We start from the raw sequence: 25,889 nt of genomic DNA on the forward strand, positions 1-25,889 counted from the left end.
ACCCATTTCATATTAGGGCTCTTCACCATGTATATCTTCCAAGAATTAACAGATCTGTGGATGAATTTGTAAATCAGTGGAACCATCACAGCTTAAGGACAATGGAAAATAACTCCCCGCTGCAGCTGTGGACTGTTGGAATGTTGCAACTTCCTCAGCATCACAGACCGCTCAGTCAAGTGCACTTCAGACATCGTTCTTACCATCACCAGCAGTTGACGGCTGACTTGAGGCAGATCGACCCCTTGAGTGACGATGGAAATCATGGGATAGAAGTTTTTTTGACAGCATGCCGCATGCTTCAGTTAAGTTATTAGTAAATTTGTTTGTGTTAATTAAAAAATGTATTTGAGTGCCAGACACTAAAAATTGTGAAATATCATGATACTGAAAAAGGTCCAAGACTATTATTTAGGTAAAAGTAAGGTAAGGTAAAAAGACTGGTTTTATCTTCATATTCACTTGTGCCATTTAAATCATAAAAGTAGACAAATAAAGTGTTTAGACTACACTTTCTTTTCATGACAAACCATACTTGTCACAGTACAAAATGTTACATATGATTGTATGATGTACTAATTTATCTGTTAATAAACAGGAATTATGATTCATTCATTAAATAAAATATGTTATACATTTTAAACTTTTTTTTTTTTTTTTAAAGACACAAATTACATAAAAAGTAGGAACACAGAACACTTTATTTGTGTATTTCCAGTACCCAGAGGAAGGAAATAATATTCTGCAGTAGTAGGGCTGGTCTTAAAAAAACACAAATGAAAGAGGAAAAAAAAACCCCAAACAATCTACAATGAGCCTGTGTTATCAAGTAGTATAGTAAAATATGCAAACAAAATCCTTAAAACACTCCCTGCAAACCAGGTTATGTTTATTATCATTATTATTATTATTATCATTATTATTATTGTTTATAATACTTTGATAACATATAATAATTTGATAAGATTGTAATGTCATATAGTGTGATATAATGTTCATATTTCAACCTGTAACATAACCAGGTTTGATCAAACCAATGTCTGTCACATTTATAGACAACTTTGCTGCCAGTGTTGGAGATACTGTCTTTCCACCTTTTAGTATGTAGGGTTACTGTAATACTTTTCAAAACTTTACCAAAACCTAACAAAAACATTTTTTAAACCTGTGAGTTAAGCTAAAAAGTAAATGATATTAATACAAAGTTCTGTGTAAAGCATAAATGTTCAAATGGGACACTGAAATAAAGCTTAACTCATCTCATCTGAAAATTCACATTATGTGGAATAGTTGAACAGAGGAAGCATTTGAGAAAACTTAATTCTATATAACAATGAGATTGTGGCATATTATTTTGCTCACTGCAGGGGTGCTAAATAATCTAATGTTACTATGGGTCATATCAGAGACAAAACATGCCATATAAGCAGGAAAACAAATTAACTACAATCAAAAAACAAAAAAATGCCTCACATGTATAAACTGAAACAAAATTATTCCATCCATTCTCTTCGGCTTATCAAATCCATGTCTGATTTGAAAGTAGTGTACACTGCATGAACTGGTATTTAAGCTGTAATTTGAAAGACACACATGAAGCTTATTTAGGCTATACAGTCCTACTGCTGTCCAGGGTGTACTCTGATGTGGGGTTAACAACATTAACAAAAAACAAGAAAATAAAAAATGCATATGCAAAATAGAAAAAAAACAACAAATCCTCATCATGTCAACAATCCTTAAGAAAACACATCATGCTCTTCCAAATCCTGGTGAATTCCGTATTGCAAAATCCACGTCTGATTTGAAAGTAGTGTACACTGCATGAACTGGTATACGAAGGATATTTTCACAAGTATTGGCCACTGGAAATCTGCAGTTAGTGACGAACTCAAGGCTTGGCTTTGGAGAAAAACCCAGGGCTGGTATGCTGTCACATCCAGTGCAGAAAACAAGAATATCTTCCAAAGAGACATCATTTTCAACTATAAGATAGAAAAATACAAAATGATAATGAGATTCTGACTAAGACTATTGATGTACAGATACATTAAATTACCAAAAGATTAAATCAAAAGTGAAACATGTATATTTTTTTAAATTAAGCTGTAATTTGAAAGACACACATGAAGCTTATTTAGGCTATACAGTGAAACCACAATGTCAAAAAAAGAAGTTAGTGGAGACCACAACATATTAAACGTACGTGGATGCAGAAATAGCCTATTATTTGCACTCAGTATACAGGATTGGTAATAATTTATTTATTTAGTTATCCTCCTATTTATCCTGTTATTTATTTATCCTGTTAATACACTGAAGTCAAACTGAAATCACATTTGGATACAATGTTCTTTGTAAATCCAGCACTTGCATCAGTACTATCTATCTACCTTTTTTGTTATGGCGTCTATGTCTGTAATTTCATGATGCTGCTGCACAAAAGTGAGAATTTTGATTCATGGTCAAACATTGTGCCAAATAGTAAACTCACATTCTGCCTCCTGAAGATAGTCTTGCCAGAAAGCCAGGGTCCGGCACTCGTCTTGAAATGCATTACTTCCTCGTTCAGAGTGAATGATCTGGAATAGATTCTCCATATCAGTTGCTCTCAGAGCCATTCCAGCTTTCACGAAAAGGCACTTCATCTGAAGAGGGTATGTCTGTAGAGCATCTAGGACACCTAGAGACCTCAAGCCATCTCTGAACCTAGCCAAAATAAAACAAAATCAAATTGTATTTTATATTACTATTATTATATTTGGATTTGATGGGATTTGGAATCTGTATCATAACAAGAGGTTTTGAGGTTTTATTAAGAGACATTTCTGAACTAATTACATTTTACTTTCCTGTGGACCGCTGTATCAGGGGTGAAGAACATTTTTCCCCTTACAGGGCCAGACTGTCTTAGATACAGATAAAGAATGCCTATACATGGAACAACTGAGCTGAAATATGATACACAGGGACTTGTCATGAATTGAAGTAAAAGTGACAAATTGCTTTCAAATACATCTGATCTCTTTTTCCATTGGCATAACTTTTCTGTCAGTCTACAGTCAACCCAAATGCTACTCAATTGTATTCTATTTTTATTTACATATTTAAACACATGCCTACATTGGCACAGATACAACGTTTTATGTGAATTTTAATTTCATGAATGAAAGATATCTGTTTTGTTATGAACTGTACTAGAATGGAGCGCTACAGACCTGTACCACCAAATAAAGATAAGTAGGGTAATACCATTGTTTCACAACACAATGACTTTAGTTTGACAGGCTTAATTTTTTACCATTACAGTATGTGTTTAGACATACCTTTCAAAAGGTGCACGGGTCCGTTGAAGGACATACCAGTGAGCCAGATCCAAAGCAGTTTCTTGTTTGTTTTGAAGTGTTATGCAAACATTGTGACCAGCAAGACTGATCAAGCTGGCTGCCTGTGCAACTGCATCTTGCAGCTGTAGATCATTCTCGGCCTGTACGATCTAAAAACAATATGAGGAAATTAAAAAATGAATTATTTGACTGTACTATTTAGTAGAACATACACAACTAGTAGCTTCAGTGTTTAATTAGTACATTAACCCTATGAAACCCCATAACCCATCAGGAGGCTGAGGTATAAGTTATTAAGCTGGAAAACAAGTCCAATCATTAAATTCTGAAAACTGAAACTTGGAGTTTCTTGGGCAGTAACCAACAGAACCATAACCTGCCACACACATTTTTAGTTCTTCCTTCTTGTAGCCATTAAAATGTTTGATCTTTTACTAGAAAGGTGCAGGACTCAGGCAAGAAAAATTAGGAAAGTGTTAGTAAAATGTTGGACAAGCAAAAAAAGACCTACAATGAAATTGAAAGAACCAAAGGAAAATATGCTCACCGACTGCACTTGTGACCTTGTTTCCTCATCAGTAATATGCTCAGTGCTGACTTTTACATTGTCTGGACCCTTTTGAAGACACTCATACAAGAGTTCAGACAAGAAACATGGACTCTGTCCCCCATGGGCAATTGACATTGGCATGATCTGGCCAGCATAGTAGTATCCATTATCTTTCATTGCTGTTAACAAATAAAATAAAACATCATCTCAAAAGCTTGCATCATTATTTTTGTTACTGTGGCATTTTTTATAGTACAAGTTACCAAATGTTATTTCTGAAAAAAATATTGCCCATACAGTTGCACCCATAAGAGTTTGGATAATGACAAAATCATCTTAATTTTGCTGTGCACCACCACGTTGGATTTTAAAACCAAACAATTAAGATGATACTGAAGTGCAATTCCTTCGAGATATTTTATTAAAAAAATGGCACCAGCTGATTAGGAATTACAGTTAATTTTATACATTATCCACCATCTTTAAAGATGGTTGCTTTAGACAAGTGATTGAAAGCTAACACCATTTTATGTATTATTTTTAATACAAGGATTAAAATTCTTTAATATTCTTTACAGCCTTACAGTCAGATCAGGTAACTGAGCTGGCTTGGTATGCTTTGGGTTATTATCAATTTACACTGTCCAATCAATTTAGCATTTGCATTTGGCTGAATCTGAACAGATTGCCCTTTACACCTCACAAATCACCAGTGATATCATTGACAACAGTAGTGGCTTGGTTCTATGGCAGCTACTCATGCCCGTGTCATAACACTGCTTCCACTATGTGTGACTTGAGCTATTCTTTTCTTTACTATACTTTTCTCCTTCCATCATTTTGGTTAATCTTGGTGTCATCTGTCCATATCTTCATAGTAGTATAGCATAGTTCTTTTAGATGTTTTCTGGCAAAGTCCTTCCAGTTATTTACTATTGCACCTTGTTTTAAAACATCTGTGTTTCCATTCATAAGTGCATCTCCTGATTGTTGAATTACACCATATCAGTCATTTGAATAATTACTTTTGAGAAATGAGAGAGCATGTATAAAAATGGCCAGAATTTCTAAATATGCAGTACTGTTTCAAACCTTTCAATTAAAGCAGAGAATCTGCCCCTCAGTCAATCTAGGTTTAATTTTTATAATCCTCTGTGGTGGTACAAAAATTCTATCATTGCCAAAAAAATGTGTTTAGTTAACTGTATGAGATACTAATCACAAACCAATTGATGTATAATGTATTGATGTAAAATGAATCAAATGGCAACAATTAATTAAATCATAAGTACCTTTAGAATTGCACGTAAGAACTTTAGCATTGGGTGGACCTTCAAAGATGCCAAGTTTGTCCTTGACTTCACAGAGGCAAAGTCGGAAGAACTCCCGAGTAGGTCCTCCATTGTCAACAGCACCTTCAGATATTCCATAGTCATCAGTAAACTTCACATCTATTTTTTTCTCTGGTGAAAAATTGGATCTGCCCATGGCTCTGGATGCTCCATCCCACACATTTCGCCTTATGATGTTGAAGCGTACAGTGCTGTCATTATTTACTCTAGTAACAATCTGCTCCAAGATTCTCTCTAAGCTCTGGACGTCACTGAAACATACACACACACACACAAAAAAAAAAAACAGTAAAGAAATATACTAGTCTCAATGGCAATAACCCACCAACAGAATAATGATGTACCATCCTTAAGACTGTAACTGATATTTAACAAAAAAGAGATACAAATCAAGAATGTTTGTGATAATGGAAAAAAGATTAAGTTTAAGTTAAGTTTAAATTTTTATCTTGTCATAAATACACTATTATTTATAAATAGTATAAATACACTATATAAATACAAGCAAAACAAGCAAAACAACAAGATCCAACACTGACAACCAACCTCCATTCAAAAAAGTAAAAATAAACCAAAACATATATCAAGTAAAATATAATTAATCTGATAGCCTTGGTAATCTTCAAATGAAAACAGAAATCGCAGGTTGCAGTTTGTAGTTTGCTTATTCAAACTGATTCAAAACTAGACAGTAGGTGACTCCTTTTCTGCAACAAACATAAAATAATGGTTAATATGTTGACCTTTCAACATGACAAGTAAAAGTTTGTATTGTACTGACCTTTCACTTGCACTTGAGTCTAAAGACCTTGAAATGGCTTCTTGGAGGTCGGGGTCATCTGACAGGTATTCTTCCTCAAACAGGCCAAGATATGTACTGCAAAGCCAGAATGTTTTGTAAATTATTTAGTTAAATTACATATAAATGATGTTGACATAATTACGTTATCACAATACATAGATTGGCCTCAGCATTATTAAAGTTGTGTGGGATCATCTTGACAGAGAACAGAACAAAAAGCCTGGCGAACTATTCCTGAACCATGCTTAAAGAAATTCAATAAAAAGAAGACATCGCCATCAAGAAAGCTTGGATAAGAGAGTTCAAGCTATGTTGAAGACTAAAGTAGCTCATATCACATTTTGAATTTTAAGCTCATTAAAATTCTACAAGTTTTGTTCTACTCTAATATACTGCGCTTCCATGTCTGTTTGTAGACTTCAGTAAATCACTGCGCTTCTTTCCTATTTTTCCAGCAAAATACAAAGAAAGCAGGGGTGGCTCATGACTTTTGCACAATATAGCTCAAAAGATTAAAAGATACAAACATGTACAAAACACATACCTGTAGGATGTGCTGGATAAACTTGGCTGGGTAGGTCCATTGGACACACTGGAGGTGTTACTAGAGAAGACACGTGTGTCACCAGTAACACTGGCAGAAGAACCCACTGATAAGCCAGGTGTGTTGTAACTGACAGAGGCAGATGTTCCACTGGAGTAAGGCTCATCCTCATCAGTAGCAATGACAGAAGGATTGGTGGACATTGTGAGGGTGTCAGCAGAGATGGAAGATTCAACAGTACAAACATCTTGGGTAGCAACGCACCAGATGACCTCATCATCAACAGACATGGACTGTGTATTAACAGTGGGAATGGCTGAGGGAACTTCTTTAGAAATTTCAACTGTGAGAACACAAAGAACAGGAGTTTAACTTTTGAATAACATCTAATCACATATATAGCTTTTACTTTTCATGTATTTAGGGGTACATTTCTTCCTGCTCAAAATATTAAACTAAATTTAAATATGATTTTAACAAAGACTTGACACTTAACTAAAGACACAATGCCTAAGATGACTAAGTAACAGACACTGAACCAACTTAATTTCCAGTTTATTTGGAGCGACTTTTAGATAGAAATATTTACCACATTTGTCAGAATTCAACGTTTCTGTGAAATCCTGCCTGCTTGTATGGCTACTCTCTCCATCAGAATATGTCTGTAAATTAAAACAGATAATACATTTCATTATACTGACAACAAAATGGCATAATAAATATTAGTAATATGTTTATGTATTAAAACATAATACAAGTGACAATGTTTAAGGGAGTTTAAAATCCATCTTTGCCTTTTTGACTCTCATTTTATGAACATACATACATTTGCTGAAATGCTCAGGATTACTTACTGAGTCATTGTCCTCACATAAGATGACCTTGTCAGGTCTGACATAAATTGACTTCTGATGAAACAGTTTTTTCACAAGGTCTCCATTCAAAGTCTGTTTGGAAGTGAGTGATGGCTCAACTAGTTTGGTGTGGCATGCCAGCAGAATCTGTAGCCTAGGGGAGGAAGAAAACATATACATACATAAACAAACGTATATGAAATTTTTGTTAAGGCTAACAGACTACAATACAATACAATACATTAAAAGGCTTAATTTTTGTTAACTCTAAAAGATATCAATCCAGTCATCTGATTGGTGCTCCCAGATCCTTTTTGGAAATACCCAAAGTTGACCTTTAATAGTATAATAATCTAAGTAACAAAAAAATCTTTTTATAAAAAAGGATCTAAAGCTTACCTGCATCCTTCAACAACTGGCTGGAAGGCAGTCCTTATTGCCTGCATTACTTTGTCTGAGTCCCAGTCACAGCTAAACTCCAGTGCAGATTTTATATGTCCATTTTCAAAAAGCCAAGCTTTTTTGTTACGCCTTGGCACATGTGTAGTTAGATGGTCTGGCAAGAGAATTACTTCTTTGGTGAAAGACTGAGCCACAGAATGTGACCTGCTTAGCTGTGCTGGAAACCTAATGGAGGATAAAGGTAAAGTAAACATTTCTGCATGTAATATACTCACACTTCTCTGATCAATGAAGTACATTTAATTAAAAAAATACACCATGCTGTACACATGTCTAATTTGCATTAATAAACACCCTCTAGCCCCATGGTAGCTAGGATAGGCTCTTGGAATCCTGAATTGGATAAGTGGAAGAGAACGGATGGATGAATGGATGGGTAGATGATGTAAGATAGTGGGATGGGTGGGTGGAGAAACTTAACAATCACATAAAAATTTTTCTTAAATTCACGAAGTACTTTTTGTTGCTTTAAAAAAAAAGTTTCATTAAATTGATACTGCCAAAAACTATGTATTGTAACAACTGAATTATGTGCTTTGCTTTTACACGATGTTTGCAGATTAAGCCTACGGGACGTGAAATATTATAGAAATCGCATGTTTCCACAATTAAACAAATTAACTGTTGTGCACAGTTTAGTCTCCACGCTGTCAGTCTATCGCGGTTTTTTTGTTTTGTTTTTTTGTGATATTTTTGTTTACTTAGCTTCGTCGAGCAATTGAAACCTACGGGCAATTACTAACCTTCCACTAGTAATTTCAGTGCATTTAGTTCTATTCTTACCTCTTCTGCCTTGGGCCCTTTCGAGTGAAAGGTCTAAGATTGTAGATGGGACCCGTTGTAGGGGACTCCTGTGATGTGGAAGGCACGTTCTCCATAACGTTAGCTGGATAACCAGGGGCTATCTGACCGGAGAGGTTCACTGCATTTGGTCTTCCACGATGAAAAAGTGAATAAATTTCTTCATCAGTAGTACGATGCGGTACACTGGTACTAATATTAGGTTGGCCAGAACATGCAGTTGCCAGGGTGTTTATTAGCTCCTCATTACTTAGAATTTGGGCCACAAGATTCCGTGCGGACTGGCTCATAGTGCCATTCCTCGCAGGTACAAACAAGGAAAACACTAGATGGCGCAAGCGCCTCCTTGACGTCAAGTTTCATTCCATATATTCAGACTTTGATTGTAATATATATATATAATATTTTCCGAAACGGCATTCCATATATATCTATGAGAGATATCTCTATATCTATGAGAGAGAGAGATAGAGATATCTCTATATCTATGAGAGAGAGAGATAGAGATATCTCTATATCTATGAGATAGAGAGATAGAGATATCTCTATATCTATGAGAGAGAGAGATATCTCTATATCTATGAGAGAGAGATAGAGATATCTCTATATCTATGAGATAGAGAGATAGAGATATCTCTATATCTATGAGAGAGAGAGATATCTCTATATCTATGAGATAGAGAGATAGAGATATATTGTATTGTTAATTATTGTTATTGTTTTTACTGTTGTCCCCCCCCCCCAAAAAAAGAAAAAAAAAACGTCCAGGGAAGTAGCCAGTCAGGTCAGCTATTTGCATTGATTAGGGCTGTTGTAAAAGCTGGTTTTGAGTCTATTTGTCCGGGACCTCAGCAGCCTGAACCTCCTGCCAGACGGCAGCAGCTTACACACCCGATGTCCTGGGTGTGTACAGTCCCACAGGATGCTGCGTTCCCTCTTGAGACAGCGAATGCTGTACAGGTCCTTCAGGTAGGGAAGAGGATTTTCAGTTATTTTTGGGCCATATTGATGACCCTCTGGAGTGCCTTTCTGTGTGCAGTGGTGCACCGATGCAGTATGTCAGAACACTTTCAGTGGAGCAGCGGTAGAAGATGGTCAGCAGCTCCTTCTTCAGGTGCATTCTTTGGAGGATTCTCAGAAAGTTGGGTCTTGAAACTGGAGACCCTTTCCGCGCACTCCCCGTTGATGCTGACAGGCTGTAGTTCAGACTTCCTCCTTCTGTCCCGAGTAGCTGATGTCAACCTGCTGGTTTCTCTGTTTTTGCAGTTTGCGCACAAATAAATCTGTTGCACAGGAGATGAGTTGGCCCATCATTTTCTACAGTGTAAAAACACCATGCAGGCTGATGGACTAACAGCGTGTTAACTTCCATCCAAACACACAGCCAGTGAGTGTCGTACTAACCACAATAATCAGAGTAGGAGCAGCTCTGACTGTGCTTCTCTATGAAATCAGCAACAGTTCACATCAACGAGAGAGGCTGAAGGAGGATCAATGTGTTCCTGCTGATAGAAACTGCTGGGACTGTGCGAGGTCCTGAGGACTGAGACTCGGGTGGAGCTCAGGATTTTTCAGAGGAGACCTGTGTAATTACAGCTTTGTTCTTTGTTTTCAGCACATTGAAGCATCGAGGCATGAATCTCTCCACATTTATTTATACTGGCCACTGAGATTCTGCCTATTGACCTTAACACATGTGATGATGTTAAGGAACTAAATGTAATGGGTACAGACATTATCATAAGTCATTTATCATTAGAAACATTATTTCTAAAAGTTAAAAAAAAAAAATCATATTCCAATAACTATTAAACAATTTTAAAACTTTCCAAGAAATCTGGATTAACATTAAATCTTAACAACTGAACTGTTTGCCATAAATGATAAACTAGAAAATGATGTCTGTAACATTCCTGTTAAAGCTAAAATCAGATATTTAGGAATTCATCTCACAAAAGACCAAAAACTGTATCAGTCGTTGAACGTGGAGAAAAACTAAGAATGCCAAACTGAACTGGGCTTCATAGAAATTTATCAATTTTTATGAAGCCCAGGGAGAATTGGGGAAAATTTATCGAACAAAAATGGAAAGTATATCAAGATGTATAAATCCAATGCCAACGCCACTAATGCCATGTCATCTGCACTTCATTCCTCTGTCAGTCACTGCTGGATGAGGCTCTCCTCTCCACCTCCCAGTAACATGGCCCAGTCAGAGCTTCTCTACACACAAGCTGCTGCTGCTTCAACCTCTCTGGATCATCAGGACACAGCTCCTCCTCTCTCAGCACACACACCATCCTGTTTACCATCAGCTCCACCTGCAGAGAGAAGAAGGAAGAGCAGAGGAGATAAACGAGTGTTTCCAGAGACTCTTCATCAGCTGTCAGTCAGTGATGCAGCACATCCAGTATAAAGAGCAGCAGGGACTTCAGTGCTGGGACTGTACTAGGACTCATTGTTGGTTCACTTTCTCTAATCTTTGGATTTTTATTGAAGTTGATGAAAATGTTTTTCCCTCCTAGTTTGAGTTTGGACTTTGATTCATTTAGAAGAACCTTGGTGTGTCCACTCTGAGCTCTGTAGGAACCCCAACAACAAGCCCAACAATCCAGATGTACGGTTCCAGCTGTTAACTGGAGGAATTCCATCCAAACATCTGCTCTCACTAAAGTCTTCCTCACCTACAGACTGTGTTCTTCACTGCTTTAAACCTGGAAATGAATGCAGTCATTGGTCTGTGTGCTGCTTTGTTCAGACAGCTGATTGGCTGTTGACAGTGTTTGATCAGAGCGTGTCAGCCGTTACTATGGTGACCATAAAGGTGAGAAACAGGAAGTGTTTGTGTCCAATCCTGAAGCCTGTCACCATTCTCCTCTCACAGCTTCACCGAGAAGCTGCAGCTTTACAGGAAACACTGGATCTTTGTTTCATACTGACTGTGTTTAGTACAATACTGCTGACAGCACCACCCACTCACTCCATCACTCTACTGACCTCAGAGTCTCCAGTCTGTAGTTTGGACTCTGCTGAAGATCAGACAGCTGGTTCACATCTGTAGCCTGTAGGCTGTAGTTTCCCCTCATGTCCAGCTCTCTCAGATGGGAGGGGTTGGACTTCAGCGCTGCTGCCAGATAATCACAGCTGATCTCTGACAAACCACAGCCCCACAGTCTGTGTAAAGAATGAAAGATATAAGTTTATTAGAAAAAGTGTGAGCTTGAAATCATTCAGTGTTTCATAATCTGTTCAGAGCTGAAGAAGGTTCAGAATGTAGAAGTTTAGAAAATGGAAACTCCAAACAGCTGAAGCCAACAGGAAGCAGCTTCAAACAGGAAACTGTACAGAGTTTCAGACTATGTCCTGATGCAGCCAGTTGGATTTTGGAGATTTGAATCTCCTTTCTGTGACTAAGTCCTTGAATCAGCCCTAACTATATGCTTTAGCAAAAAGGAAAGTTTTAAGCCTAATCTTGAAAGTAGAGATAGTGTCTGTCTCCCGAATCCAAACTGGAAGCTGGTTCCACAGAAGAGGGGCCTGAAAACTGAAGGCTCTGCCTCCCATTCTACTTTTAAATACTCTAGGGACAACAAGTAGGCCTGCAGAGCGAGAGCGAAGTGCTCTAATAGGGTGATATGGTACTACAAGGTCATTAAGATAAGATGGGGCCTGATTATTTAAGACCGTGTATGTGAGGAGCAGGATTTGAATTCAATTCTGGATTTAACAGGAAGCCAATGAAGGGAAGCCAAAACAGGAGAAATATGCTCTCTCTTTCTAGTCCCTGTCAGGACTCTTGCTGCAGCATTTTGGATCAGCTGAAGGCTTTTCAGCGAGTTTTTAGGACATCCTGATAATAATGAATTACAGTCGTCCAGCCTGGAAGTAATAAATGCATGAACTAGTTTTTCAGCATCACTCTGAGACAGGATATTTCTAATTTTAGAGATGTTGCACAAATGGAAGAAAGCAGTCTTACATATTTGCTTAATATGTGCGTTGAAGGACATATCCTGGTCAAAAATGACTCCAAGGTTCCTCACAGCATTACTGGAGGCCAAGGTAATGCCATCCAGAGTAAGAATCTGCTTAGATACCATATTTCTAAGATTTTCAGGGCCGAGTACAATAACCTCAGTTTGATCTGAATTAAGAAGCAGAAAGTTAGCGGCCATCCAGGTCTTTATGTCTTTAAGACATTCCTGCAGTTTAACTAATTGGTGTGTGTTACCTGGCTTCATGGATAGATAGAGCTGCGTGTCATCTGCATAGCAGTGAAAATTTATGCTATGTCTTCTAATGATGCTGCCTAGGGGAAGCATGTATAACGTAAACAGAATTGGTCCTAGCACTGAACCCTGTGGAACACCATAATTGACCTTAGTGTGTGAAGAGGACTCTCCATTTACATGAACAAATTGGAGTCTATTAGATAGATATGATACAAACCACTGCAGCGCAGTACCTGTAACACCTACAGCATGTTCTAATCGCTCTAATAGGATATTATGGTCAACAGTATCGAACGCTGCACTGAGGTCTAGCAGGACAAGCACAGAGATGAGTCCACTGTCAGAGGCCATAAGAAGATCATTTGTAACCTTCACTAAAGCAGTTTCTGTGCTGTGATGAGCTCTGAAACCTGACTGAAACTCTTCAAATAAGCCATTCCTCTGCAGATGATCTGTTAGCTGTTTGACAACTACTCTTTCAAGGATTTTTGATATGAAAGGAAGGTTGGAGATTGGCCTATAATTAGCTAAGACTGCTGGGTCTAGAGATGCTTTTTGAGTAAAGGTTTAACTACAGCCACCTTGAAGGCCTGTGGTACATAGCCGATTATTAGAGATAGGTTAATCATATTCAAGATTGAAGAATTAATTAATGGCAGGACTTCTTTGAGCAGTTTTGTAGGAATGGGGTCTAAAAGACACGTTGATGGTTTGGAGGAATTAATTATTGAAGTTAACTGAGAAAGATCAATTGGAGAAAAAAAAGAGTAACTTAACCTTGATGGTACTAAAAGTAGCTGTAGATAATATTACATCTGTGGGATGATTATTGGTAATTTTTTTTCTCTAATGATAAGTGGGACCAAAGAGAGAAAAATCCCTGGTCCTGATGCTTTGAGAGGGAAATGATTGAAGTGTGCTGTGAGGAATTGACTGGGAGATTTTCACACATTTTCCAGTCCTACATAGAACAACAGGAAGTTCCCAGCATATGGAAAAAAAAAAAGGTTAAGTGTCCTATGGCACTCAGTGATGATGGTCCTGTGGCTCCACCACCTCCACCTCTTTTTAAAGGAACTAACTCTAATCTGAAGCTTCAAATGGAACTAACATGTCCTCCACTAGGTGGCAGTGTCTGATGAGAAAGTGTTAGTGGAGCTGGCCTGTAGACAGAAACAGGAAAATGCAGGATTCGGGCTGAATGGGGAAAAGGGGTTAGCACTAGTGCCTTAAAGCAAGAAGATTGTAGGTTGAAGCTTAATAAACAAATTACAACCTTTAATAGAAACCTACTGATCAGCAATGTTCCCTCTAATTTTTCATGTGTCTGAGCAAACACACAAACTCCCTGAGCGTCCCTTGGACCACTGTGAGCGACATTAGACGTGTGCACTGTGGTCACGCCAGCGTTGATTCCATCCAAGTCACATGGTTTATTAAAATAATAAAATTACAGCATTTACATTTCTGTTAGACTACGTTTAATTAACTGCTTTAGCCCATTTACAATGAAAATTAAAAAAAAAAAAAAAAATCCTGTTCATGACCTGTGTAGTATGTTAACACTATTGGAAGTAAAAATAACTTGAACTCCAATTTGGAAAACACAACTTTCTTTTTTTAATAAAGCTCTGACTCCTGTAACTCTGTCTGCCAAATACAGTATATAATGACCAATGCTGGGCAATTAATCATATAGTTACTTCTTCAAAAAAGTTACTGAGTTTTGCAAACAACACAGTTTTTTGCAGCTGTTTACCTAAAAATGCAGCCAAAGCGGTTTTTTAAACAAACATTTCAAACTATTTACAGAACAATCAGCTGCTCTGCATCAAATCTGATGCCACACAAATTATTTGTGCCAGTCCAGAAAATAATTTCTGTCCACTATGAGATGAAGGAGAACAACAGCCTGATACCTGCAGGCCTGACAACAGGAGATGTATCACTGCTGTAACACCTGTAACATTCAGCAGTCGCCTCATTGTTCTGACACACACAACAAAATTACACTACACACTAACTACACAAGATTTGCGCTAAACGTTGCAAATCTCTCACATCTCAAAACACCGCCGTCACTCCTAAAACTTCCTCCCGTTTCTTAACAACTAAATGCCATGTTTTGATTGGTCGAAAAATGTACCATGTCGACCAATGGGAAAGGGTGGGGTGTTTTGGTTTCGTCTCTGCTCACAGGCGGAGAGTGCTTTCAAGCGTTTTCCTTATAAAACGCCGTTTTTACCGTTTCTTCCCGCAGTAAATATAAACGACGATAGTATTCAGGAAGAAAACCAAACATTGCATATTTTTTTATCATAACTCTGGTTTTACGTGGCCTATCAACACAATTTAAAAACTGGTATAAAGTCCACACTTTTTCCGTCAATTGTTCCGTCTGTCCTGCTCACATCTCCAGTGGTTGTACACGTTGTCATTAACCTGGCTTCACTCCACATCAGCTACACCGCTTTGCTCGCTAAAACACCGGTGTCGGCACATATTTACTTTAATTTCAATTCAGGTTAGAATTTTTTTTTTTGCGTGCGCAACGCAGATTTTCTCTGCGCAGAGACCGTGCCGACAGTGCGCAATTGCACACGTGCGCAGCTTAGAAGGAACATTGCTGGTCAGCATCTTATTAGCCAGCTGTTATCTTCATTCCACAGAAAACTGAGAGAAACTAACAGAGTTGATAAAGAATAAAGAGAAATGTGCTGATTTAAAGCCTTTGAAGTGCTTCAGATATTCTTTGTCCACTTCTGTCCACTCATTCATTCATGTAAGCTTCTAATGCAGCTTTGATCTTCACAGTCTGCTTTATGAAACTCATTCTAACCCTGAATGTCAGAGTGTTCCTCCTTCTCTTTCCCATCATTCATGCTGGCAGTGGAGGAGAATTATCTAGTGGAGGTCTGTGAAGATTCTCAGTCATCCAGGTCATGGTACTAAGGAGCTTGGAAAGAAAAGCGTCTGGACTTCTTGAGTTGCTTGAAGACGATTGAAGACGAGCCATCTATAATCCAGTTTTGAGATCCTTCCCAGATGCCTTAACGCCCACTCACATCCTGGGCCATCTGACCTCAGGAAATCACATGATAGGGTGGGGTCAGGTTTCACAATGAGCTCACCCGAAACTCTGGCTGATTAGGACCCACACCCGCTTTCACACCTTGGCTCATGTGATTAGGTAGAGGATCATCTGGGGGTCCTTTGTCCCCCTTTGGGGGGGAAACTCCCACTGGGTTTAAATCTGGGACTCTCCACCATTGACCCTTAGAACTGAAGAAGCTTCTCGGATGAGAGGTCAAACATCTTCAAGCAACTCAAGAAGTCCAGACGCTTTTCTTTCCAAGCTCCTTAGTCTATCTAGTGGAGGATTTTTCTTCTTCTTTGAAGGTTTGAAATGTGACATCAACATCAACGTGTCTTTTAGACCCCATTCCTACTAAACTGCTCAAAGAAGTCCTGCCATTAATTAATTCTTCGATCTTAAATATGATCAACCTATCTCTAATAATCGGCTCATCACAGCACAGAAACAGCTTTAGTGAAGGTTACAAATGATCTTCTTATGGCCTCTGACAGTGGACTCATCTCTGTGCTTGTCCTGCTAGACCTCAGTGCTGGGTTCGATACTGTTGACCATAATATCCTATTAGAGCGATTAGAACATGCTGTAGGTGTTACAGGTACTGCACTGCAGTGGTTTGTATCATATCTATCTAATAGACTCCAATTTGTTCAAGTAAATGGAGAGTCCTCTTCACACACTAAGGTCAATTATGGTGTTCCACAGGGTTCAGTGCTAGGACCAATTCTATTTACATTGTACATGCTTCCCTTAGGCAGTATCATTAGAAGACATAGCATACATTTTCACTGCTATGCAGATGACACGCAGCTCTATCTATCCATGAAGCCAGGTAACACACACCAATTAGTTAAACTGCAGGAATGTCTTAAAGACATAAAGACCTGGATGGCCGCTAACTTTCTGCTTCTTAATTCAGATAAAACTGAGGTTATTGTACTCGGCCCTGAAAATCTTAGAAATATGGTATCTAAGCAGATTCTTACTCTGGATGGTATTACCTTGGCCTCCAGTAATGCTGTGAGGAACCTTGGAGTCATTTTTGACCAGGACATGTCCTTCAATGCACATATTAAACAAATATGTAAGATTGCTTTCTTCCATTTGCGCAACATCTCTAAAATTAGAAATATCCTGTCTCAGAGTGATGCTGAAAAACTAGTTCATGCTTTTATTACTTCCAGGCTGGACTACTGTAATTCTTTATTATCAGGATGTCCTAAAAACTCACTGAAAAGCCTTCAGCTGATCCAAAATGCTGCAGCAAGAGTCCTGACAGGGACTAGAAAGAGAGAGCATATTTCTCCTGTTTTGGCTTCCCTTCATTGGCTTCCTGTTAAATCCAGAATTGAATTCAAAATCCTGCTCCTCACATACAAGGTCTTAAATAATCAGGCCCCATCTTATCTTAATGACCTTGTAGTACCATATCACCCTATTAGAGCACTTCGCTCTCGCTCTGCAGGCCTACTTGTTGTTCCTAGAGTATTTAAAAGTAGAATGGGAGGCAGAGCCTTCAGTTTTCAGGCCCCTCTTCTGTGGAACCAGCTTCCAGTTTGGATTCGGGAGACAGACACTATCTCTACTTTCAAGATTAGGCTTCAAACTTTCCTTTTTGCTAAAGCATATAGTTAGGGCTGGACCAGGTGACCCTGAATCCTCCCTTAGTTATGCTGCAATAGACGTAGGCTGCCGGGGATTCCCATGATGCATTGAGTTTTTCCCTTCCAGTCACCTTTCTCACTCACTATGTGTTAATAGACCTCTCTGCATCGAATCATATCTGTTATTAATCTCTGTCTCTCTTCCACAGCATGTCTTTATCCTGTTTTTCTTCTTTCACCCCAACCGGTCGCAGCAGATGGCCGCCCCTCCCTGAGCCTGGTTCTGCCGGAGGTTTCTTCCTGTTAAAAGGGAGTTTTTCCTTCCCACTGTCGCCAAAGTGCTTGCTCATAGGGGGTCATATGATTGTTGGGTTTTTCTCTGTATTTATTATTGTGCTATCTACTGTACAATATAAAGCGCCTTGAGGCGACTTTTGTTGTGATTTGGCGCTATATAAATAAAATTGAATTGAATTGAATTGAATTGAACATTGTTTTGCTACAGTCAATGGACTAAACCAGAGAAGAAGAAAACAGACTTTACCATGAAGATCCTCAGTGTGGATCAGTATAATATCAGCCTGATGTCTGCAGTTCAGTGTCAACACAACTAAAACATGGTGACTGACCTCAGAGTTTCAAGTCCACATTCTGGACTCTCCAGCAAACCACACAGCTGCTTCACTCCTGAATCCTGCAGCTTGTTCAGGCTCAGGTCCAGCTCTCTCAGATGGGAGGGGTTGGACTTCAGCACTGCTGCCAGATAATCACAGCTGATCTCTGACAAACCACAGCGCTCCAACCTGCATAAAGAATGAAAGATGTAAGTTTATTAGACACAGTTTAGCTTTAAATCATTCAGTGTTTCATCATCTGTTCAGAGCTTAAGAATGTTCAGAATGTAGAAGTTTAGAAAATGGAAACTCCAAACAGCTGAAGCCAACAGGAAGCAGCTTCAGACAAACAAGAGAAAAACAATCTGAACTTTTCATATTAAAGTCAGATTTATCATAAAAACATGAAAAGTTGTCAAGTTTTACTGTTTGAAATCAAAGAACCCGAACAGGAAACAGCAGAGTCCAAAACAAACTGAGCTCAGGAGGCCAACAGTGGGACTGTGGTGACGGATCTCTTGTTTGTGTTGTATAATGCTGTGTTTGCATATCTGGTGTCTGTGATGCTTTGTGAGGATGGATCACTCATCTACTGCAGCTCCAGATAAACAGAGCTGAACCTGAACCTGGTAGCCTCACTTAGAAGACACTTGTGATGGGAACGTGTGAGAAGTTTTGTGCAGGGCGCATGCACAGCTGGTTATTGTACTTCAAATGTTCTGCAGATGAGTCCACACGCTCACAACAAAGCTCAGTGTGCACGACGCTGTGCAAGCTCAAGGCTGATTAGTTGGAAAGTGGGTGGGAACAGGGAAGACAGCGACAGCAGCATTCAGGACAAACATGGAGGATAAAAGAAGACGAGCATGACAAACTCAGATGGAAGCTGCAGTGGACACTTTTCATTGTTTTAACACTCACTTTCACTTCAGCTTCACCAACAACAGCACAAGCAGAGCAGCCCACTGACTGCATGGCTGTGACGGCACCCCCTGGTGACTGTAAACCACTACAACATGTAGATGGCCGTCTGCTGCTCATTTCTTTGCCTCCATCACAGGAGCTCTTTATCCTGTTCTACACTCTCATTGGTTCTTTGTGCGCTTGTTTTTACAATAGTAGTCATTCTGATTGTTCTAAGAAGACAGTCAGCTGTGACTAAATGTAGCTCCTACAGCAGTGATGGGAACAATTACTGAAGCTAATCCAGTATCAAAGCTCAGGAACCAGCAGCTCCCACCTCATTTTCTTTGAACAACTATTTTTAGCTGCTGTGTTTTTGTGTTACTGCAGACCTCAGACATCCTGCTGCTCTGGAGAACTGAAGCTCTAAAGGGCTCAGCCTTTATCTCCAAGAAACAAAGCTGATCATGGAGACACAGCAGGTCAATTTTCAGTTTTTATTGAATTCCTTTTAATTTAATATTTGAAGTCCAACACCTTTTTCCAGTCACATCACTAAAGCAGACAAACTACAAGCTCATTTTCATTCCAACAAGTTATCTTCTGACCTGGACTAACAACACTGGTCTCTATGTGCAGCTGGCTGTGAGACCAGTGCTCAGGTAGTGTCTACAAAGTGCAACACTGAAAGAACATCACACACTCATTTGCTTCCAGCACTTTCACGCAAACATCTACTGTCATTATTTTCACCAAACTCTGTGGATCCTTTATTGCAAATTCAAATGTGATTCAAATGGTAAGACAAAAGAGGGTTATGAGGAAATATGATGAAATGTTGTGTATTAGTAGGAAGTTTTTGAATCATTTTCCTCCTAAATGAAACAAAATGATTGACAAACATGTTTTTACAAACTCAGTTTTGGACTTTGATCAGCAGGATAACCTGATGTTTAAAGGCATTTTAGTCTCGCTGTATGAGAGTCAAGTTATTACTCAATATTTATGGATGATGTTCTAAATTAGGCTCAAATATGTGACAGACATTTAATCCCATTTCAGTTTGGCCTCATCCTGGGCCGGATTATTCGACACACACTCTGACCACAGACCCAGGGGCCACGCACAGCCGGGCTCCATCCAAGAGACAGGAAACAAATCAACACAATAAATAATAAAGAGCAACATTTGATTTTCTTACATTTTAGCTCTTCAAGCCAAACATAGTAAAAACATGAGCATATATTTGTTTTCTGATAAAATTATGTGACAGGTAGAACAGAGTAAAGTGGTGGTGTTACAGCCTTTCTCCCCTTTGCTACTGAGGCTGTTAGTCTCTCCCAAAATCAGCTACAGGACTTCCAAATGAATGAAAGCAGCAGAAGTTCCTTTTTCAAATGAAAGAGGAAGAGGAGAAGAAGAGGAGAGGGAGGCCACCCCGACCATCACTCCAGCTGAAAACATCACACTTCTATTAAAGTTGGTGAGAAAATGTTGAGCAGCTTTGCAGACTGCTTCTCTTTCACACTGTATACACCCTCGACTCCTTCCCTCATATCTAAGCTCCTCCCACCAGAGACATGAGCGGGGAGTTAAGGCAACAGCTGTTTAATAATATGCTCCCTGTGGAGGCTCGTTTTAGATGAATATAATCTGTATAATATGGACAACATGAAGAGTTGTGTTACAGCCACACTACAGCTGTATGTTATGATGTCAGCTGGTTCCTTTTTTATAATCATGCATAATTACATTTACAGTAAGACATAGCATTCCCCTTTTCCCTGTCAGGCACCACCACAGTTCACTTCAATAAAACTTAAGTTTTCATGTTTTGTTCCAGCCATGGGAGCCGTTTTCCCCATGTCCAGTCCTTGTACTAAGCTAGGCTAAACATTTCTGACTTGTATTTTCATCCGTTTATTATCTTTCACTCAATCATGTGGATTGAGAGAGTTTTTCTTCTTCTGGTGGCCGTGGAACTGTTACTTTTATCAAGGAACGGGACCGTGGCAAATCTCCTACACGCACGGACTGTTTACTCCAGAGATCAGCTGATCGCCCTGATGCCGGCCGGCTCGCTGGCCAGACCCGCAGAAGTACCAGCTGAAATTTGGAGAAAAACACATCGGGGATGCAGAGGTCAAGGACAGAAGAGAAAAAAGAAGAAGGAGACGGTGAGACAGCGGAGGCTCGAAGCGAGGAGGAGGTATAAACCGTGTCTGCCGTCTATCATAACAGGAAATGTGCAATCGTTATCGAGTAAAATTGACGAGCTCTCAGCACTGGTACGGAGTCAGAGGGAATACCGAGAGTGTAGCCTGATGTGTTTCACTGAATCATGGATGCACCAGGACATTCCTGACGAGAATGCTTCCGTGGAAGGCTTCCACACTGTTCAGGCGGACAGGGACAGCATCGCTAGCGGTAAACGGAAAGGAGGTGGGCTTGCTGTTTTAGTTAACAACCGGTGGTGTAACCCTGCCAACATAACAAAGAAAGGATTTGTTGCCTGGACATTGAACTACGTGCTGTAGGACTCAGGCCGTATTATTTACCCAGGGAATTTACTCATGTAATCTTGGTGGCTGTTTATGTTCCTCCCTCTGCTAACCCCACAGCTGCATGTGACACTATCCACTCTGCCATAGCCCGGTTACAGACTCAGCACCCGAGTGCCTTTATTGTGATCTCGGGTGACTTCAACCATGTATCACTGGACAATACACTACCAACATTCAGACAATATGTGGACTGTCCCACCAGGGGGGGAGAAAATTTTAGACCTACTGTATGCTAATGTCAAGGATGCATACAGCTCCTCCTCCCTCCCCCCACTTGGTAGGTCAGATCATAACCTGATTCACCTCACCCCCCGCTATGTGCCAATTGTGAGGAGGGAACCTGTGACCACGAGGAGCATTAGGAGGTGGTCAGAGGAGGCCTTAGTGGAACCACAGGGCTGTTTCGAGGTGACCGACTGGGAAACACTCTGTGAGCCTCACGCTGAGGACATCAATGGGCTAACTGAGTGTATCACAGACTACATAACCTGGTGCAATTAGAGTATCTCACTATGCCATTTGGCCTCACCAGCGCGCCAGCTGTGTTCCAGGCCATGGTGAATGATGTCCTTCGGGACTTCATAAACCACTTTGCTTTTGTCTATCTAGACGACATCCTCATTTTCTCAAAGACCTGTGCAGAACACATTAATGAACTGATGGCATTCATTTCAATTCTGTTTGTAAAAGCAATCATGTGTCCCATTGGTGCCATTGTGGATTGCTGGTCAGAAAGATTTCTGGTGCCAGTAATCAAAGAGACAATGCCCCAAAATAGATTCAGTTCAATTATGCGATTTGATGACAACAACACAGGGGCAGAAAGGGTGAAAACAGATAAATTTGTGGCGATCTCCGACATCTGGACACGCTTCGACGAAAACTTTGCTAAGAGTTTAACTCCAGGAGAACACATGACCATAGATGAACAGCTGTTCCCTACCAAGGTTCGTTGTCCATTCACACAGTATATTGCAACCAAGCCAGATAAATCTTGGATCAAGTTCTGGATGGCCACGGACTTGGACACCAAATATGTCTGCGGTGCATCTCCTTACTTGGGAAAGGACCCCAGTCATCAGAAGGGAGAGAGGCTGGCAGAGAACGTGGTCATGAAACTGATGGAGTCGTTTTTGGATGATGGGAGAAATGTCACAACGGACAATTTATTTCACTGTAAATGTCACACAGACTGTTGCAGCGCAAAACAACATTGCTGGGCATGGTGAATAAAGTCCGGCGTGAAGTTACTCAATTTGCAAAAGGCACTGCACAGCAAGAGGTATTCTCCACTTCAGTGCTTAGAAGTGGCAGTGTCTCCTTGACAATTTATGCACCTAAAAAAAACAAAAACAAGACTTTGTGTGTTCTATGTTCTATGCACGAAGACGTGACGATCGGTGACGGCAGACAGAGGAAACCCAACACGATAACAGACTATAACCACATGAAGGTATGTGAATGTGTGTATAATTTTACACCAGTGCTACAATGTTTTCTGATGTGTGCTATACAGGCCTTTTGAAAAAAAAAAGCACATATACTCACGACTCTCTCTCTCTCTCTCTGCATTTACAGTGTGGTGTAGACGTGTATGCGGGACCTGGCAGCAGTGAATGCCTACATTTTGTACAAGGCATGTACAAGGTGGACAGGCAAAAGAAGATTGTTTTTGAGTCTTCTAGCCAAGGAACTTCATTGCCGATTCATGCAGCACAAGGAAATATTAGCACAGAGGCAGGCTGCTGAAGCTGCTGTGGCTGCTGCGGCTGCTGCTGTGCCTGGGACTGTAAAGACAACGCAGTGCCAGGTGCAAAAGAGCTGCAACAGAAATCGCAGCAGGTTTACCTGTGCAACATGTCACAAATTCACCTGTGCCAAACGCAGGGATGATGGACACTGGGTCTGCAAATGCTGTAAAGTTTTAAACACGTAGAAATAAAACATGTGTGTACCAATATATATTGTGAATGTGTGTCTTCTGTATCGATATGGCAGGAATTTCTAAAGGTTGTAACACAGAGGTTTGGCCTGCCTTGGATCTGAGTAAACAAATGCAAATGTTGCACACGCACACACACACAAACGCATCAAACTTGCATTTATTAATCCCACAAGTGGAAAATCTGCATTGTCATTGCAGAAAAGTGAACAGTGCAAGACAAAAGCAGCAAAAATAAAAACTGTACCGAGAGTACAGGTTGACAAAGGTTGTTTGTACAGGTTGTACAAACAAAAACACCCAGTTCTTGTTTGGACGGATCACAAGAGCCTGGCTTACCTTCAAGCGGCTAAACACCTCAACGCCAGACAAGCCAGGTGGGCCTTGTTTTTCACCCGTTTCAACCTTGTGATCACTTACAGGCCAGGTTCATGCAACACTAAACCCGATGCCCCCTCACATCACTGGTGGAGGATGCAGAGAAAAAGGACAAACCTATGCTTCCAGCTTCCTGTATCATCGGGGCAGTCATCTGGGAGATCAAGAGGCTGATCAGAAATGCCCTGCAGCAGGATCCTGACCCTGAGTTAAGCCCAGTAGGCCGACAGTACATCCCTGTGGCCGTTCGGGGCAAGGTGATCCACTGGGCACATACAGCAAAATTCTCCTGCCATCCGGGTCGACATCGCACCCTTAGATTCCTACAGCGTCTGTTTTGGTGGCCTTCCCTTGCCAAAGACGTATGGGATGTGTGGCAGCCTGCCCAATTTGTGCTCAAGACAAGGTGCCAAGCTCCCCACCGTCAGGCCACCTGCGACCACTCCCTGTCCCTAAGCGCCCATTGCCGTGGATTTCATCACGGGACTGCCGCTGCAGCAGGTAATACTATAATACTCACCACCATATACCGCTTCTCCAAGGCAGCACATTTTGTGGCTTTGCCCAAACTTCCCTCTGCCTTGGAGACTGCTCAGCTGCTCACACAACATGTGTTCCGCCTACATGGCATCCCTCAAGATATTGTCACTAATCGTGGTCCCCAGTTCACCTCCCAGGTGTGGAGGGAATTTTGTTTTGAGCTGGAGGCCCAAGTCAGTTTGTCGTCTGGTTTTCACCCACAGACTAATGGCCAAGCTGAAAGGGCTAACCAGGAGCTGAAAGCCATGTTGCGGTGCGTTGCCTCCTCCAACCAGTCCTCCTGGAGCAAGCAGTTGGCCTGGGTGGAGGATGCCCACAATGCTAGCACCTCCATGGGATACCAACCCCTGCTCCTTTCCATCACTGAGACTGAGTTGGCAGTTCCATCAGTGCAACATCACATGTGGCGTTGCCGGCAGGCATGGTGGGCTACCAGGGCGGCATTGCTCAGAACAGCGGAGCATAATAAGAAACTGGAAGATCGTCATCGCATTCCGGCTCCCGTTTACCAAGTTGGCCAACAGGTATGGCTCTCCTCTAAACACATACTGCTGAGGACAGAGTCTAAGAAGCTGGCTCTGAGATTCATCAGTCCGTTTCCTGTGCAAGAGGTCCTCAATTCTGTCACTGTGCAGTTGAACCTTCCTCGCAAGATGCATATTCACAATGTGTTTCCCCTGCCCGGATTATCGACGGCACATCAGCTTATTCCACAACTCGTATTATGGATGCCAGACATTGCAGTAGGGGTTTTTCAATTGGTATGGGTAAGGTCCAGAAGAACACTGTTGGGTACCACGGTCTACGATTGTTGATAATGGCGTGGTGAGCAAATTCCACTGTCGGCACCCAGACAAGTTTGGTAGATCACCGGGTGGCTCCCATTAAGGGGGGGGGGGGGGGGGGGGGGGCTACTGTCATGGTCTGACTGGCCCTGCCAGGCAACCTGCTCGTTTGTGTCTGTGGCTGTGTCTGAATTCAGGGGAAGGATGCGCCAATGCCATATTTGGAGGCAATGACGTCACGGCGACCCGACGAAGGCTGTCCGAATTCAAAGAGTACTCAAAATGTGGCGACAAATGCGTCATACTTTGCCCTGAATTCTAAGGATGGTCCGATGTATCCTTCATGTCCTACTATATCCCAGGGTTCATTGCGGGTCATAGAGGAGATTTGTTTCTGATAACGATGGTGGTCGAAGCAGGAGAGGAAAACACTTTCAAATGTAAGTATATGAAAATCTGGTTGTACAAAAGTTAAATTGTCATAGCGGTCATTTTGTTAAGCTTTGGGCATCTGCATAGAC

At 40.6% G+C, this 25,889-nt stretch overlaps 1 protein-coding gene across 1 annotated transcript; it reads right to left on the bottom strand.

Annotated features, from left to right (window-relative positions):
- Positions 1-691: 691 nt before the first annotated feature.
- On the bottom strand, positions 692-9,047 carry LOC109194450 (G2/M phase-specific E3 ubiquitin-protein ligase-like). The gene is made up of 11 exons (XM_019351901.2): positions 8,695-9,047; positions 7,849-8,076; positions 7,450-7,603; positions 7,185-7,257; positions 6,596-6,938; positions 6,031-6,126; positions 5,190-5,500; positions 3,895-4,076; positions 3,327-3,496; positions 2,495-2,709; positions 692-1,985 (listed from the first exon to the last, which is right to left on the bottom strand). The coding sequence occupies exons 1-11, from the start codon at positions 9,000-9,002 to the stop codon at positions 1,753-1,755; spliced, it is 2,313 nt and encodes a 770-aa protein (XP_019207446.2). The 5' UTR covers positions 9,003-9,047; the 3' UTR covers positions 692-1,752.
- Between the last annotated feature and the right edge of the window lie 16,842 nt (positions 9,048-25,889).

Source organism: Oreochromis niloticus, unplaced genomic scaffold, assembly GCF_001858045.2.
Source record: "Oreochromis niloticus isolate F11D_XX unplaced genomic scaffold, O_niloticus_UMD_NMBU tig00008834_pilon, whole genome shotgun sequence".
Lineage (NCBI taxonomy): Eukaryota > Metazoa > Chordata > Actinopteri > Cichliformes > Cichlidae > Oreochromis > Oreochromis niloticus.

What these genes read in the sequence shown, in the direction of transcription:
- LOC109194450 (XM_019351901.2), bottom strand. Translation starts at nt 9,002, where the DNA reads ATGAGCCAGTCCGCACGGAATCTTGTGGCCCAAATTCTAAGTAATGAG. An exon ending in CCAGTTGTTGAAGGATGCAG is followed by an intron (nt 7,604 to 7,848) that starts GTAAGCTTTAGA and finishes TTCCTCCCCTAG; the next exon opens with GCTACAGATTCTGCTGGCAT. An exon ending in CTATCTTCAGGAGGCAGAAT is followed by an intron (nt 1,986 to 2,494) that starts GTGAGTTTACTA and finishes TCTATCTTATAG; the next exon opens with TTGAAAATGATGTCTCTTTG.